Source organism: Balaenoptera musculus, chromosome 20, assembly GCF_009873245.2.
Source record: "Balaenoptera musculus isolate JJ_BM4_2016_0621 chromosome 20, mBalMus1.pri.v3, whole genome shotgun sequence".
NCBI classification, from domain to species: domain Eukaryota; kingdom Metazoa; phylum Chordata; class Mammalia; order Artiodactyla; family Balaenopteridae; genus Balaenoptera; species Balaenoptera musculus.
Window position 1 is genome coordinate 14,831,400 of NC_045804.1, and position 15,094 is coordinate 14,846,493.

Sequence of the window (15,094 nt, forward strand, 5' to 3'; positions counted from 1 at the left end):
GAGCACTGGCTCTAGGCGCGTGGGCTTCGGTAGTTGTGGCTCGTGGGCTCTAGAGCGCAGGCTCAGTAGTTGTGGCGCACGGGCTTAGTTGCTCCACGGCATGTGGGATCTTCCCAGACCAGGGCTCGAAACCGTGTCCCCTGCATTGGCAGGCGGATTCTTAACCACTGCGCCACCAGGGAAGTCCCTATATATATATATGTTAAAGATATTATGTCAACATGATAGTTAAGACAATAACAAAAAGACCTTGGAGGACACTGGTGAAGGCCAGACAGTGAGATGCATGGAGAAGATGGCCAAGGGTGGGAGATTCACATTCCGGTCCTCCCTTGGTATCTCAGGGGATCGGTTCCAGGACACTCTGCAGATTCCAAAATCTGAGGATACTTAGGTCCTGTAGAAAATGGCGTAGTACAGTTGGCCCTACTTCCTCATGTCCACTCATACAGCCCCACCCTGAGACCCCCAGAGTAATACCTGCCTCTGGCTGACAGGAGCCAGAACCCCCACCCCAGCCAGGCTGTACCTTCCCGCTCACTGCCCTGGGGTGGGAATAAGCTGGTGGAAGTCAGGGCCACTGCACTGTGTAGCCTCCGGGGTAGCCATTCACATTGTAGTCTAAGTAAATGATGTCCTCTGAAGTTGTACAATGATTGGAAACCTGGGTTCTAGTTCTGACTGTGCTGTTTGTCCTCAGGCAAGTCACTCCACCTCTCTGGGACTCAGTTTCCTCAGTCATAAAATGCTGAGCTGACCTCAGAGTTAATCACACTCCTCCCTGTACCTTGTAGAGTCTTCTATTATCACACACATAACAGCCAACAAGTTTTGAGTGCCTACTGTGTGCTCTACTTGTACTGACCTTTTAATCCTCACAACAACGTGAGGAGGTAGGTATTGGAATCATCGCCATTGTACAGATGAGGAAACTGAGGCACAGAGCAGTGATAGGACTTGCCTCAGGACACACGGCTAGTAAACTGGGGTTCAAAGCCAAGCAGCGTGGTTTCAAAACCTGTGCACCCCAGTCTCTGCTTTGTGCATACCCACTGCATTGTATTTTTCTGATCAAATGTCTGTCTCTAGGCTGAGGGCAAACTGAGGCCACTTGCTTCTACACACAGTGGGAGGGGCTCAGTAAATGTCTGTCCACTGGAAAATAAAGTTGATGGGGGTAGACCAGTAGCCTCTTAAGTCCCTTTCAGTGGGGCTAAGAGAAGAGAACCCGGTGGAGCAGGGAACCCCAAAGGAAGAAAAGGGAGTGAACAGTGGTAGGTGAGATGCCCCTTCTACAGCAACAGGGGACATGCATCTGGGTATCGGGAGCACAGGGTCTATTAAAAGTCCCATTTACCAGACAAGAGAAGAAGGGTCAAAAGATTCAGGCTCCCAATAAGTCCTGGAAGCTTGGAGACATGAGTCCTGTTTTTTGTTCCACATCCCCTGGCAGTGGAGGTGGAGGACAGAGTCATAGAAAGAGTCCCTGTCACCCAGTGGGCCTCCCCGAACCCTGCCTCTGCCTTGGTCAGCAGAGTCCTATCATGTGCGAAAGACTCAGTTTCCCTATCTGTAAAGTGGGCGTGACAGTAGCACTCCTCACCTTCACAAGCAGTTGTGAGGGTTCCGTTAGGTGACGTCCTCTTAACAGCCCACCATGAGATGGGTCTGATCTGGAGACCTGAGACTCCTCGTGCTGGCTGAAGGTGACACCCTCAGGGGCCTAGAGGCTGAGCTCAGGCTCCCCCCACCCCCTGCTTCCCAGGTCCTGAACCTCTTCTTGGCCCTGCTGCTCAGCTCCTTCAGTGCCGACAGCCTGGCGGCCTCGGACGAGGATGGCGAGATGAACAACCTGCAGATCGCCGTCGCACGCATCAAGTGGGGCGTCGGCTTCGCCAAAGCCTTCCTCGTGGGGCTGCTGCATGGCAAGATCCTGAGCCCCAAGGTTATCATGCTCAGCCTCGGGGAGATTGGGGAGGCTGGCGAGGCCGGCGAGGCCGGCGAGGCTGGGGAAAGTGTCTCCGAAGACGAGAAGAAGGAGCTACCGCCCGAGGAGGATGAAAACAAGGACCTCAAGAAGGACAATCATATCCTGAACCACATGGGCCTGGCTGACGGCCCTCCCCGCAGCATTGAGCTGGACCACCTCAACTTCATCAACAACCCCTACCTGACCATCCACGTGCCCATCGCCTCCGAGGAGTCTGACCTGGAGATGCCCACAGAGGAGGAAACAGACACCTTCTCGGAGCCTGAGGATGGCAAGGTGAGCCTGTCGCAGAGCCTGGATCAAGGGGTCGGGAGTCAGACAGACATGACTCTACATTTTTGTGTGACCTTGAACATGGCACAAATCCTCTCCAAGCCTCAGTTTCTCCATCTATAAAATGGGGTAATGGTACCCACCCTGTGGTATTACTGTGAGCATTAGATGAGATGCTGTGTGCAAAGCACAGTCAACTCTCTGTGAACGGTGACTGTTATTACTATTAATACAATTATTTTGGCATGCCCTGCCTGTCCTAATACTCTAGGCCTCTCCCTTCACCCCTGCCCCACAACTCCACCTGGGTGCCCTCTCCCCAGCAGGTGGCGCTCTGAGACAGCATGTTCTCACCTGAGGCACCCTAGCTCCAGGGCTGGAATCCAAGAAGCCTCTCTTAACCCCCCTCTGGGTTTGAAGCTCCTGCCAAGTCCTTGCCATTATTATCTGTTTCTGTTTAGACCCCACCTGGAGGGCTGGTCCCAACCTCCGAGTGTGGGCCAAAGTGCCAGGTCTGGGCTGGGGACTCTGAGGAGAGGGGTCAGGGGCCCAGTAGGGCTGGGTTCAAGGGGAACAGAGAGCTGGGAGCTGGAGCCGCTACCCGCCCTCTCCTCCATGCAGGGGGCCTGCTGCTGGGTTGAGGTTCCCCTCCCCTGCGAGGGTGGGGGAGGCCCTGGTGGTCACCCCCAGAAGCTCAGGCTGAGCCCCCTTGCCTACCCTCCAGCTCCGGCAGGGGAAGGACTAGCACATAAGCTAGGGCGGGGCCCCCTGTCCGTCCCCACCCTATCAGCGAGGGCCCTGCTGGCACCAGAACCTGAATAAACTTTGCCCTGAAAGCTCTTGACTCCTTGTTCCCCCCAAATACGTGGCACACTGACTTACCAGGGAGCCGAGCGCCTGCCAAGCTATAAATACCCAGGGAAATGTGGCACTAACTTCGGTATGAGGAGTGCGGGTGGAGGAGGGCTGGACAGCAGCCGGGGCCAAGGCTCTGGGGACTCTCACGGGGAAACAAGTACGGCTCCCGGGGGGCTGTGGGAGTTGGGGTGCATGGGCAGGGCAAGTGGCTCAATGGTTGCCTTGCCCAACGTAACGCCCGGCGCCTCGGTTTCCCTTTCTGTCGACTGGGCACAAGGCCCTCCCTGGTTTTCTGGCCACTGTTCTGACAGCCGCCCCCTGCCCCTCCAGGCTACCCTCTCCATCTTCCTCTTCAGGGGCCTCACCCCCAGCCGTGAAGGGGGCCCCATGAGGAGTGCAGGCTGGGGGCAGGAGGCCGGCCTAGATGCAGCACCGGGAGGAGGTGGGAGAGGCCTGGCCAGGCTGGAGCACCAGCCGCCCCACCCGACCCACTCCCGTTAGGTTCCCTTGGCCCCAGGCTGGAGCTTTGGCTGCAGAAAAGTTTCCATCCTTTCTGGATTCCTCAGCCAAACGGACCCTGAGGATAGGAAGGCTCGGACTTTGCTCCATCCTGACCCCCTTCCTTCCCCAGGCCTCATCCCTGTCCCACTCCAAGGGCAGGACCAAGGCCTGTGGCTCTTCTGCATAGGCCCCAGTGCTGGCTGCATAATCCAGGGCTGAATGAATGAATGAATGAGTCTGCTCCACCCTCTCTTTCCCTTCTCCCTTCTGGTCTCCCATCTTGACCTCCCCCGCCCCACCTTGTGGGAGGGCCCGGGGTCACGTGACCCTGTGGCCTCTGCAGAAGCCGCTGCAGCCCCTCGACGGGAACTCCTCCGTCTGCAGCACTGCCGACTACAAGCCCCCCGAGGAGGACCCCGACGACCAGGCCGAGGAGAGCCCTGAGGGGGAGCAGCCTGAGGAGTGCTTCACCGAGGGTGAGGCCCAGCCCGCGTGTGTGACCCCACCTCGCCTGGGTGCCTCCCCGAGCCCGGCAGACCCCGTAAGGGGCCCGAGGCCGGCAACAGCCCCAGCCCCAGCCCGTTGCCCCCTCGGGGACATCTCGGGGACAAACGCATCACCAAAAGCAGGCAGGGCCTTCTTCCTCTGATGCTCTCCTGCCCTGCCCTGCGGCACCCGGAGAATAGAATGCCGGGAAGGGGTGTCAGAGCTGCGGATGCCCCCAGCCCCTGAGCCTCTGATCCCTGCAGCGTGGGCGGCGGGTGACAGAAGCATCAGCCCGAGGGCTGCCGTGCAGAATCTCCGCAGAGCCCTGAGTGTGGCCGGCACTGCACGAGGCAGGCGCTCAGCAGCGGCCGCTCTAAGACTGTCCTCCTCCTCGGCTTCGTCTGCCAGAGAGAGGCCTGCCTTGCCCTTCAGGAACATTTTTGCCCGGAGGGCCTGGGCTGTGGCAGAGTGAAGGCTGCCTGGGCGAGGTGGGGGAGGATGGGGACAGCCAACGGCTCTAGAACCTGTGCCGGCTGCCTGCACCCCTGTGCTCTGGAAGGTCTCTGCATGCGGTTGTGTGGGGGGGGAGGGCGGATCCCGGGAAGGTGGCGGGACTGTGCCTCCTAAGGTGGCCCCCAGACCCGTGACCGGTGCCCCCGCCGCCCTCCCTCCCCAGCCTGTGTGCAGCGCTTTCCCTGCCTCTACGTGGACGTCTCCCGGGGCCGAGGGAAGACGTGGTGGACCCTCCGCAGGGCCTGCTTCAAGATCGTTGAGCACAACTGGTTTGAGACCTTCATTGTCTTCATGATCCTACTCAGCAGTGGAGCCTTGGTAGGCGCTGCCCTGGGGACCGGGCACTGGGCAGAGGCAGGGGCCAGGCCTGGGCAGCCCTGAGCCCAGAGAATCCTAAAGAACTTACCAGTGCTTCCAGGATGTGTTGTAGACTGTGTTAATTTTCTTAAAGAGACAGATGGGCTCTGAATCCGTATGCATCCTTAGCTGACAGGTCCCAACCGGGGATCAGGTGGGGAAGGCCTTGGGAACTGGGGGTTGGGAGGGCAGGATGTGTCAAGGTGAACCCCCCGACAGACCAGTGAGGGTTACTATTATGAGGCCTGGGAAAGGGGAGCTGAGGAGCTTCTCCCCACCGGGAACTCACTGGCTCACCCGCATGCTGGGCACGGGGAGTCTGCCCCCGCCTGGCCCCAGGTGCCAGACCCCTGGGAACCAGCAGCTTCAGGCAGGTAGGGGCGTGGCTGCCGCCCCGGCCTCCTCCGGGCCCTGACCACCCCGCCCTGCTGGTGCCCCCAGGCCTTCGAGGACATCCACATCGAGCAGCGGCGAGTCATCCGGACCATCCTGGAATACGCCGACAGGGTCTTCACCTACATCTTCATCATGGAGATGCTGCTCAAGTGGGTGGCCTATGGCTTCAAGGTGTACTTTACCAGCGCCTGGTGCTGGCTCGACTTCCTCATCGTGGATGTGAGTCTGCCCCACCCCCGGCCCCGCCGCCAGATCCCAGGCGGTCCTTGAGGCTGAGGCCCTGCACTCCCTGACCACCCTCCCCTCCCATTACAGGTCTCCATCATCAGCCTGGTGGCCAACTGGCTGGGCTACTCGGAGCTGGGACCCATCAAATCCCTGCGGACGCTCAGGGCTCTGCGTCCCCTGAGGGCACTGTCTAGATTCCAGGGCATGAGGGTGGGTGCCGAGGGGGACCCTGAGTAGGGCTAAGGACTCGGGGAGCAGCCACAGCTTGGAAAGGGGCTGGGGGTGTCTGTACTCCGGCCACCACCAGGGGTCCAGGTTTGGAGGTCCCCAGGCATCCTCCCACACCAGCCCAAGTGCCCATTCCCGCCCTCAGCCCCCTCCTTCGCTCATCTCCTCCGCCACTGGGGGCAGCAGAGGCTGCAGCAGCTCCCAGGAGGGGCCTGAGGGCACCGAGGCAGGAGGAGAGGAAGGAAGGCAGGTCTGTGGGTTTATAGGTGTCCCTCCCCAGCCTCAGACTGGGGCCCCCCAGGACTCCAAGCCTGCCCACCCTTCCCTCAGGCCCTTGAGGGCGGAAGTGACAGGTAAATACAGGGTTCGGGCAAGACCAATGGGACTTCCCCAGGCAAGGGGGCGGGGGTGGGGGGGTGTCTGTTAGGACCCACGCTGGAGGGACGAACTGCCATGAAGCAGCAGGTTGCAGGTCAGCAGTGCACTCAGCCTGGGGGCTCCCTCCTGGTCATGCAAGAAGCCAGCCAGCACTGGGCCCTCCCACCCCTGGAGCCGGGACCCCTCCCCACCAGGGTGAAGTGGCCTGGCAGTGACCTGGTTGGTGCCCCAGCCAGGAGTAGAGCTCCCCTGGGCATCACTGGGCTTGCGCCACCCACTTTGTCTGGAGGTCATGGAACGGCTTCTCCTTGAACACAGATAATTCTCAGATTCAGTTCAGCCTGAAATAATGAGGTTGGCCTGGGTGGCCACCGCTGGCAGGGCACAGAGTCCAGTCCCAAGGGTCCTGCTGCTTCAAAGACTCGGCTTCTTTTCTGGGTCTGTGTCTCTAATCCTGCGAGCAGATGAGCAGGGGAACAGGTCACGGGGACTGAGTTTCCTATGGGGGCCAAGGAAAGAGTGTTTGTCTCCTGCCCGGTGACCCGTGGCCGGGCTGCTTCCAGAGAAGCCCAGCCTCCACTCTGGGCTGATGGCTCCAGCCAAGCAGAGAGCCCTCTTCAGCCACCAGGCCGGCAACCCTCTACCCCTACTCCTTGCTTACCATCCCCCCACCCCCAAGTAAAGCTCAGCAGACTTCTCCCCCAGGCCTGGCTCAGACGGGCCCTCCTCCAGGAAGCCTTCCCTGAGCAACAAGGCCCAACCCTGCCTGGCCCCCTGGTTACTGTGGGTGGGAACCCTGTCCCAGAGGAGACTGGGTGTCCCCACCTGCCTGGGAGAGGATCTGGAAGTGACCCCCTCCCTGGCCCCCAGGTGGTGGTGAATGCCCTCCTGGGAGCCATCCCCTCCATCATGAACGTGCTGCTCGTCTGCCTCATCTTCTGGCTCATCTTCAGCATCATGGGCGTCAACCTGTTTGCCGGCAAGTTCTACTACTGCGTGAACACCACCACCTCCGAGAGGTTCGACATCTCCGAGGTCAACAACAAGTCCGAGTGCGAGAGCCTGATGCACACGGGCCAGGTCCGCTGGCTCAACGTCAAGGTCAACTACGACAACGTGGGTCTGGGCTACCTCTCCCTCCTGCAGGTGGTGAGTGTGACCCGCTGCCCCTGCCCAAGGCTGGGATGGAGGTGCCCCCGCATTCTCATTGTACCTGAGCGCCCTGCCGCTCCTTGTTAGGGGGCCGCCCACCCTGCTTCCAGGGCTGTGGGACCCAGAGGTAGTGTCTATACCTCTCCGGTCTCTATTTGATGCCTCCCCAGGGGAGCTCAGGGCAGGCAGCCGCTGGGGAGGACCAGGCGGGGGCAGGGAGGGAAACTCAAGGATGATGGAAGCAGGGGGCGGCCCCCTCCCCTCACATCCAACCACACTCTCTCAGGCCACCTTCAAGGGCTGGACGAACATCATGTATGCAGCCGTGGACTCCCGGGAGGTGAGTGGGGGTCCCTGAGATGTGGCTGGTGAGTGAGCCAGGGGAGAGGACTCAGATCCATCCCCACCCCATGCTGCCTCCTCAGGAGCCCCCGAGACCCCACAGCCTGGGGGTGGATGGGCCCACAGTGAGATGGAGAGCAGGGAGCAGGCAGCGTGTACCCCCAGCCCACCCCATCCCATCCTGTGGCCCCTGCAGAAGGAGGAACAGCCCCAGTACGAGGTGAACATCTACATGTACCTCTATTTCGTCATCTTCATCATCTTCGGCTCCTTCTTCACCCTCAACCTCTTCATTGGCGTCATCATCGACAACTTCAACCAGCAGAAGAAGAAGATAAGTATCCAGCCTGACCTTCCCCGGGCCCTCCCCTCCGCAGTCTCCCTCCTCCCTCCCTTCGTCCACTCCTTCCTTCATACATTCACAAACACTGCCTCTGCGCCTGCTGTGCTCTCGCTGGCTGGCGGCATGATTCAGCAAGGCTGGGTTCACATCCCACCAGACGACCTTGGACAAGTGAGATGTGGCCACCTCGAACCTTGGTTTCCTTATGTACAGAATGAGGTTCGTGCCACCTGCCATGCCGGCTCATTCTGAGGACCCAACGAGACATTGATGGAAGGTGGCCCAAAGCGGGCAGTGAGGCTGCGCTGGCCCCTTGCCTCTGTCGGTCACCCAGTCCCCTCCCCTCCGTTCTCTGGACCCCTGAGTCCCCCTTCCCCCGCCTCCCTCGACCTCCATCTCTGGCCGCTCTAGGCAGGTCCCACCGGCCCCCCTGCTGGGGTGTGGGTGGCTTTAAGGGTGGTGCCTGAGAAGGTGAGAAGGGGGACACCCCCCACCGCAACCTTACGGGCCCCATCCCACTATACTTTGGAGGGAAAGACCTCTTCATGACGGAGGAACAGAAGAAATACTATAACGCCATGAAGAAGCTTGGCTCCAAGAAGCCTCAGAAGCCAATTCCCCGGCCCCAGGTACCAGCCGTCCGGGCCCCTCCCCCTGCAGCCTGTATGAGGCTCCTGCCTACGGGGGCCACGGGGGCAGGGGGCAAAATGCAGCCTGCGCTCTGCCCACCAGGCTGTGTCCGTGGCGTGAGGCTGGGTCCACCTGCCGAGAGGGGCGCCTCTCTGTAACCGTACAGACACTTTACACACAAGCAGCAGCTGCCTGATAAACTCCGGTCATTGGTTTACCCTTCGCCTGGCCCTGCATGGCTCCCCAGTGTCCAGTCAGCTCTTCAGCTGGTGGCCTCTGGGGCAAGGGCCCCTGGAAAGGGGAGGAAGAGGATGTCCAGACAGCCCCCCAGTGAGCAATGACTTCAGGAGAAGGATGAGGGGTTGCTGGGGGACCTTGATGGGAGGAAGGGTCCCAGAGTGAGGAAGGATGCCCACGGACCCCACAGATTGGCCTGTTCTCATGGGTCTCGCCGCCCCTGCCCTGGCCGACTCCGCCACAAGACCTGACACCTCCTCTCTCTCTCTCTCTCCCTCCCTCCCTGTCATGCTGTCGTGTCTTCTGCCGTGTCACCTGCATCTTCTGCCGGTCCGCGTCCTGCCCTGACCACTGCCCCCCACACCCCTCCGCGTGCATCCCCGCACTCCCATCCCTGCTACAGAACAAGATCCAGGGCATGGTGTACGACTTGGTGACGAAGCAGGCGTTCGACATCACGATCATGATGCTCATCTGCCTCAACATGGTCACCATGATGGTGGAGACGGATGACCAGAGCCAGCTCAAGGTGGACATCCTCTACAACGTCAACATGATCTTCATCATCATCTTCACGGGCGAGTGCATGCTCAAGATGCTGGCCCTGCGCCAGTACTACTTCACCATCGGCTGGAACATCTTCGACTTCGTGGTTGTCATCCTCTCCATTGTGGGTGAGCAGGGCCAGGCTGGGCTGAGTCATTCAGGAAGGCCCGGTGCTCCCATCCTCGTGTCCACACACACACCTGCTCATGCACCTGCCGTGCTCACACTCACACACATACACACATGCGTGTGCACCTGGTGTCTACACTTAATGCGCGAAAGCACGTACGGCGGGCTCCCAGGCAACCTGTCACCTTCACACGCGTGACTACGCCTGAGAAACATTTACTTGTCCAGTGGATGCACACTCAGGTGCCCATGTGCTTCGGGAAAAACATAAGAAGATGGTTCCAGTATCCTTACACACAGGAGAGCTGTGTGTAATTGTGATAGTAACTAGCTATCATTTATCAGTCATATACTATTTGCCTGACACTGTGCTCTGCACTTCACAGGCATTAGCTCACTGATTGTTCCTAACAAACGTCCTGAGGCTGGTACTGTTGTCACCTCCATTTTACAGACGAGGAAACTGAGTCACAAACCAATTAGGTGACACGCCTGAAGTCACACACCCAGAGCTGTCCTCCCCTGCCCTCTCATCCATGGCATCTGCAAACAGCCTTAGCGATAGGCCTACCACCATTCGCTTTGACACATCCCACCTCCATGCAGCCGTGTCAGGGCAAAGACGGAGCCCAGGCCCCAAGACCCCTGGGAGAGCCTAATGGGTCAGGCCATTCGGGCTGTGCTCTGAGCGGTGAGCTTCTCCTGCTCCTTCCTGGGGAAGAGCCCAGCGGGCTGGGCCCCCTTGAGCCGCGCGTGCCCCCTGCTCCCCGACCCAGCCGCCCACCCTGAGGGCAGCAGTCCTCACTGCTTCCTCCCTGCAGGCCTCGCACTCTCTGACCTGATCCAGAAATACTTCGTGTCACCCACGCTGTTCCGTGTCATCCGCCTGGCGCGGATCGGGCGTGTCCTACGGCTGATCCGAGGGGCCAAGGGCATCAGGACGCTGCTGTTTGCTCTCATGATGTCACTGCCCGCCCTCTTCAACATCGGCCTCCTCCTCTTCTTGGTCATGTTCATTTACTCCATCTTCGGCATGTCCAACTTCGCTTACGTCAAGAAGGAGTCGGGCATCGACGACATGTTTAACTTTGAGACCTTCGGCAACAGCATCATCTGCCTCTTTGAGATCACCACGTCGGCCGGCTGGGACGGGCTCCTCAACCCCATCCTCAACAGCGGGCCCCCCGACTGTGACCCCACGCTGGAGAACCCGGGCACCAGCGTCAGGGGTGACTGCGGCAACCCCTCCATTGGCATCTGCTTCTTCTGCAGCTACATCATCATCTCCTTCCTCATCGTGGTCAACATGTACATCGCCATCATCCTGGAGAACTTCAACGTGGCCACGGAGGAGAGCAGTGAGCCTCTCGGGGAGGATGACTTCGAGATGTTCTACGAGTCGTGGGAGAAGTTTGACCCCGACGCCACGCAGTTCATCGACTACAGCCGCCTCTCCGACTTCGTGGACACCCTGCAGGAGCCGCTGAGGATCGCCAAGCCCAACAAGATCAAGCTCATCACAATGGACCTGCCCATGGTGCCAGGGGACAAGATCCACTGCCTGGACATCCTCTTTGCCCTGACCAAAGAGGTCCTGGGAGACTCTGGGGAGATGGACTCCCTCAAGGAGACCATGGAGGAGAAGTTCATGGCTGCCAACCCATCCAAGGTCTCCTACGAGCCCATCACAACCACCCTCAAGAGGAAGCACGAGGAAGTGTGCGCCATCAAGATCCAGAGGGCCTACCGCCGGCACCTGCTGCAGCGCTCCGTGAAGCAGGCTTCCTACATGTACCGCCACAGTCAGGACAGCAGCGGGGACGCAGCCCCTGAGAAGGAGGGGCTGATTGCTGACACCATGAGCAAGATGTATGACCCTGAGAACGGGAACAGTGGTGTGCAGAGCAAGGGGGAGGGGAGGGGCTCGACCTGGGACCCCAGACCTGCCATGGGGCTCCTGTCCGTCAGACCCGCAGACACAGCCCTCCCTCCCGCCCCACCCCCAGGGCAGACGGTGCGCCCAGGGGTCAAAGAGTCTCTTGTCTAGCAGGCAGCAGCGAGGTGGCACAGCCCCAAAGCTCCCCCGTGGTGCCTGCCACTGAGGGAGCTAGGGCTTTGCGCCTGGGACTGATCCAGCTCCCTGTCGGGGACAGGATTTGGCCGTGCTGGGTTGTCACCCAGGCCGTGGAAAACGGGAATTGTACCTGAAGTCTCCACTCTGAGCCCGAGGCTGCTGCCTCCATGATTTTACCTTCAAGTTGCTCTCGCCTCCTCGGGGGCCCTGCTGCCCTCCTCATGGCCCCGGGGGAGGTGGGAACATCAGAAGCTCTGCTCCCCACTTGGGGAGGAGCCGGCCTGTGATGGAAGGATTGGCTGCCCTCCTGCCACCAGAGTCTTAAGGGCCACTGACCTCTCCCCAGGAAGTAGCTCAGGCCCCCCCAGCTCCCTCCAAGACAAGGAAGTCTTAACTTCAGTGAGAGCAGACACCTGACCCCAGGGCCTGCCAGGCCTCCCCTGACTCTGGGTGCAGCATCACCCTGCCAGCTTAGGAATTCTCTGGAAAAGGGAAGCATCACTGGTCCAGAAATGGCTCCACAAACCTGATGGGCCACTGGATCCTGACTTATTGGGCTGGTGTGACCCCTGACACTCTTTCCGGATTTGTCCATTGCCCAGGCCCCTGGCTCCCTGGCTGGCCCCTGGGAGAAGAGCAGAAGGGAGGATTCCACTTGGGAATCGTCTTTTTCTAGAAAGCACGGATGGGTAGCACAGGTTGGATCCCACCAGCATATCGCTGCACTGGGGGCTTTCTTGGCCGGAGCACCCTGATCTCGGGTGGTGTCGGGGACCCTGGTGCTCAGGAAGAAGATTCCCCTCCCTCCCTCCTTCCCTCCCTCCTGCATCAGCACCACTGGGGCTCCTGGCAGCCTCACCAACCCCAGAGGTCTCCTCCTCATCCTCCACCACACCCATCTCTTCCTCCCTCCTCGTCCTTTTCCCCTCCTCAAAGTGATCCTAAGAATGTTCTAGCTGAGCCCATGTTCGAGATTTCCACACTGGGGCAGGCACTGCTCACCTGGCTCAGACCCAACCTTCCAACTTCCTGCCGCCTGGTCTGCTGGCACCGCTGACTTGGGCATGGCGGTGCCGGTCCTCCGCCGGCTCCCGAGAACAGACAGAGGCTGAGCTCGGAGGAGAGGGTGAGACGCCGGCTTAGGGGTCACTGGATTTACTCATCTGTGTGTGTGTGCCTGTGTGCCAGCGTTATCCCTATGTGTATAGCTCTGTTTGTGTGTGTGTGTGTGTGTGAACCACCGTGTCCGTCAGAGCCTGCATATGCATGTGTGTATGGGTATATTTGTGTACATGTGTGTCAGTGTGCCCCGCAGTGTCTGGCTGGGGTGTGTGTGTGTGTGTGTGTATGTGTGTCTTCTCTGTAGGCCTGTCTGTGTGAGTGTCCCTGTGCTGTGTGTATGTGAGTGTGAACACAGGTGGTAAGGTTTGCACATCGAGTCCCCCGTTGCCCTTAGTTCCTCTTCTTTTTCTTCTTGTTTCTCGTGAACAGTTTGATTAAAACTCAGGAAGCAGCAAAACCTCCAAAACAACGTGTGTGTGTGTTTGTGTGTGTGTGTGTGTGTGTGTGCGTGTGTGTGTGTGTGTTTGCGTGTGTGTGTGTGTTTGCGTGTGTGTTTGCGTGTGTGTGTGTGTGTTTGCGTGTGTGTGTGTGTGTTTGCGTGTGTGTGTGTGTGTGTGTGTGTGTTTGCGTGTGTGCTCGCCCAGAGGCCGGAGCCTTCCTTTCTGTCTGCCGCGCTCGCCGGCCTCCTCACCACCCTGGCTGGGCATCCCTCTCTCTCACCCCCGTGAGTCCCCTCTTCTGCCTTCCTCCACTTCTCTTCCTCACACCCACTGCCCAGCCCTGCTTCCCGGCCCCGGCTGGGTCGTCTCTGGAATGAGGCCCCCGCTCCTTCCATCTCTTCCTGCAGCAGTTCTGGCTCTTTCTTCAGAAGTTCATCCTGTAGGGGTCAGCCTCCTCTCTGACCAGCACTCCGCCCACAGCCTTTCCCTCCTCGTTGGGGCTCTGACTAGTGAGGCCCCAAGAGCCTCAGCCCCTGCTGGACTGGACTCTCCACCGGACCGTGTGCAGATTGCAGAGCCAGCGTGGCTGAGCGGGGTCCAGGCCTCCCCCTGCCCGCAGCCTCCTCCCCTGCAGACCCACACCCATTGCACCTTGTCCGGGTGGGAACAGGCCCAAGCCAGGCCAGTAGACAGGCTCCTTTGTACAGTTCTTATAATAAACCTCCCCAGTGCCTCTGACATGTGGGCTTTCTCCTTCTGTGCTTCTGCGTGCGGACATCGACGGGAGCTGAGGGCAGCAAGAAGGGCTGGTGGGGATTGAGCCAAGTGGGGAAGACTTGGGGAGCTGCCAGGGATTGGGGAAGGCAGGGGAAGGAGGGCCCCAGCTCGCTCCGCTGGCTCCGCCTGGCCGTCTCCTGCCCCCTCCAGAAGGAGACTGGGACTCCAGCCTCACAGCTGGAGTCCAAGAGGCCAGATGAGGTCAAGAGTCGTGCCCCGCTCCCTTCACGCCCCTAACAGGCAGCACCACACTGCGTCTCCCTGCCCACGACAGCACCCAGGAAATGGGTGTTGGGACCAGTGTCCCCAGCCCCTCCTCTCCAGAAGCCCCCATAACTTCTCTGCCCCTCAGAGGCCCTAAGGTGCCTATGGGTACATGGTGTGGCTCTCCCTCTCCCCAGAGGTACAGTTCCCCCAGGATACTGCCTCTGACCCCTGACCCCAGGAAACCCAGGGTCCCATGGATCTATGACAAAGAGTAATGTTATGTAGTGAGCTCAGGCCACAATCCCAGTGGGTGAAATATAATTTTAGATTTAATTTTGTTTTCTGACAGCCAAGACTGTATTCCTCCAAACTAGTGAGTATTAGTCCCTTTCAGGATTTCTGTATCCCCTTTTCCTGGGTCCCGAGGTTACATGGCACCCTTGGGGGCTGGGGAGGGGAACCCCCAGGCCACCCCGACATCCCTCAGCCATGTCCTTGAGCCCCTTCCCACAGTGTGGTTTTTGCCTGCAGGAGAGGGGTCTGACATCCCCGCAGGGCTCCCTGAGCCCCCCACCGGGGTGCTGACCTCCCTCCCAGAGGTGGAGGAGGGGCTCCTTCTCACATGAAAGTTCTCCAAACCTTGCCCGGGTCCCTCTCTGGCCCCAAGGACAGGAGAGCTTGGGGGTGCCCTGACCCACCCTTCCCCTGAGCCTTGAGTGGTCAAAGAAAAAAGGCAAAATCCTGGGTGAAGAACATAGATAACCGAAGTTCCTATTTCAGAATCAAGACCCTCCCCCAGTTATCAGTCCTACGCACCACCTGCCTGAGGGTGAACCTGAGTCCCTTCAAGGCTCACAACCGCCCTACGAAGAAGATATTATTACAATTATTTCTGTTTTACCCAAATGAGGAAACTTGGTCTCTGAGAGGTTAAGAACGGGTGTTGC

General features: G+C 59.5%; 1 protein-coding gene across 2 annotated transcripts in view; it reads left to right on the forward strand.

Moving 5' to 3' along the window:
* The window catches only part of SCN4A (sodium voltage-gated channel alpha subunit 4), a 44,051-nt gene extending 32,400 nt beyond the window's left edge, over nt 1–11,651 (forward strand). The window contains exons 15-25 of one of the 2 annotated variants that reach the window (XM_036837394.1): nt 1,766–2,266; nt 3,966–4,098; nt 4,785–4,939; nt 5,420–5,593; nt 5,690–5,812; nt 7,079–7,357; nt 7,647–7,700; nt 7,899–8,036; nt 8,570–8,674; nt 9,316–9,586; nt 10,409–11,634. In XM_036837394.1, coding sequence (XP_036693289.1) covers nt 1,766–2,266; nt 3,966–4,098; nt 4,785–4,939; nt 5,420–5,593; nt 5,690–5,812; nt 7,079–7,357; nt 7,647–7,700; nt 7,899–8,036; nt 8,570–8,674; nt 9,316–9,586; nt 10,409–11,634 — 3,159 coding nt within the window. Of the gene's footprint in view, nt 1–1,765; nt 2,267–3,965; nt 4,099–4,784; nt 4,940–5,419; nt 5,594–5,689; nt 5,813–7,078; nt 7,358–7,646; nt 7,701–7,898; nt 8,037–8,569; nt 8,675–9,315; nt 9,587–10,408 lie in introns of both variants that reach the window. The other variant, XM_036837395.1, reaches the window with a different exon arrangement.
* The last annotated feature ends 3,443 nt before the right edge of the window (nt 11,652–15,094 follow it).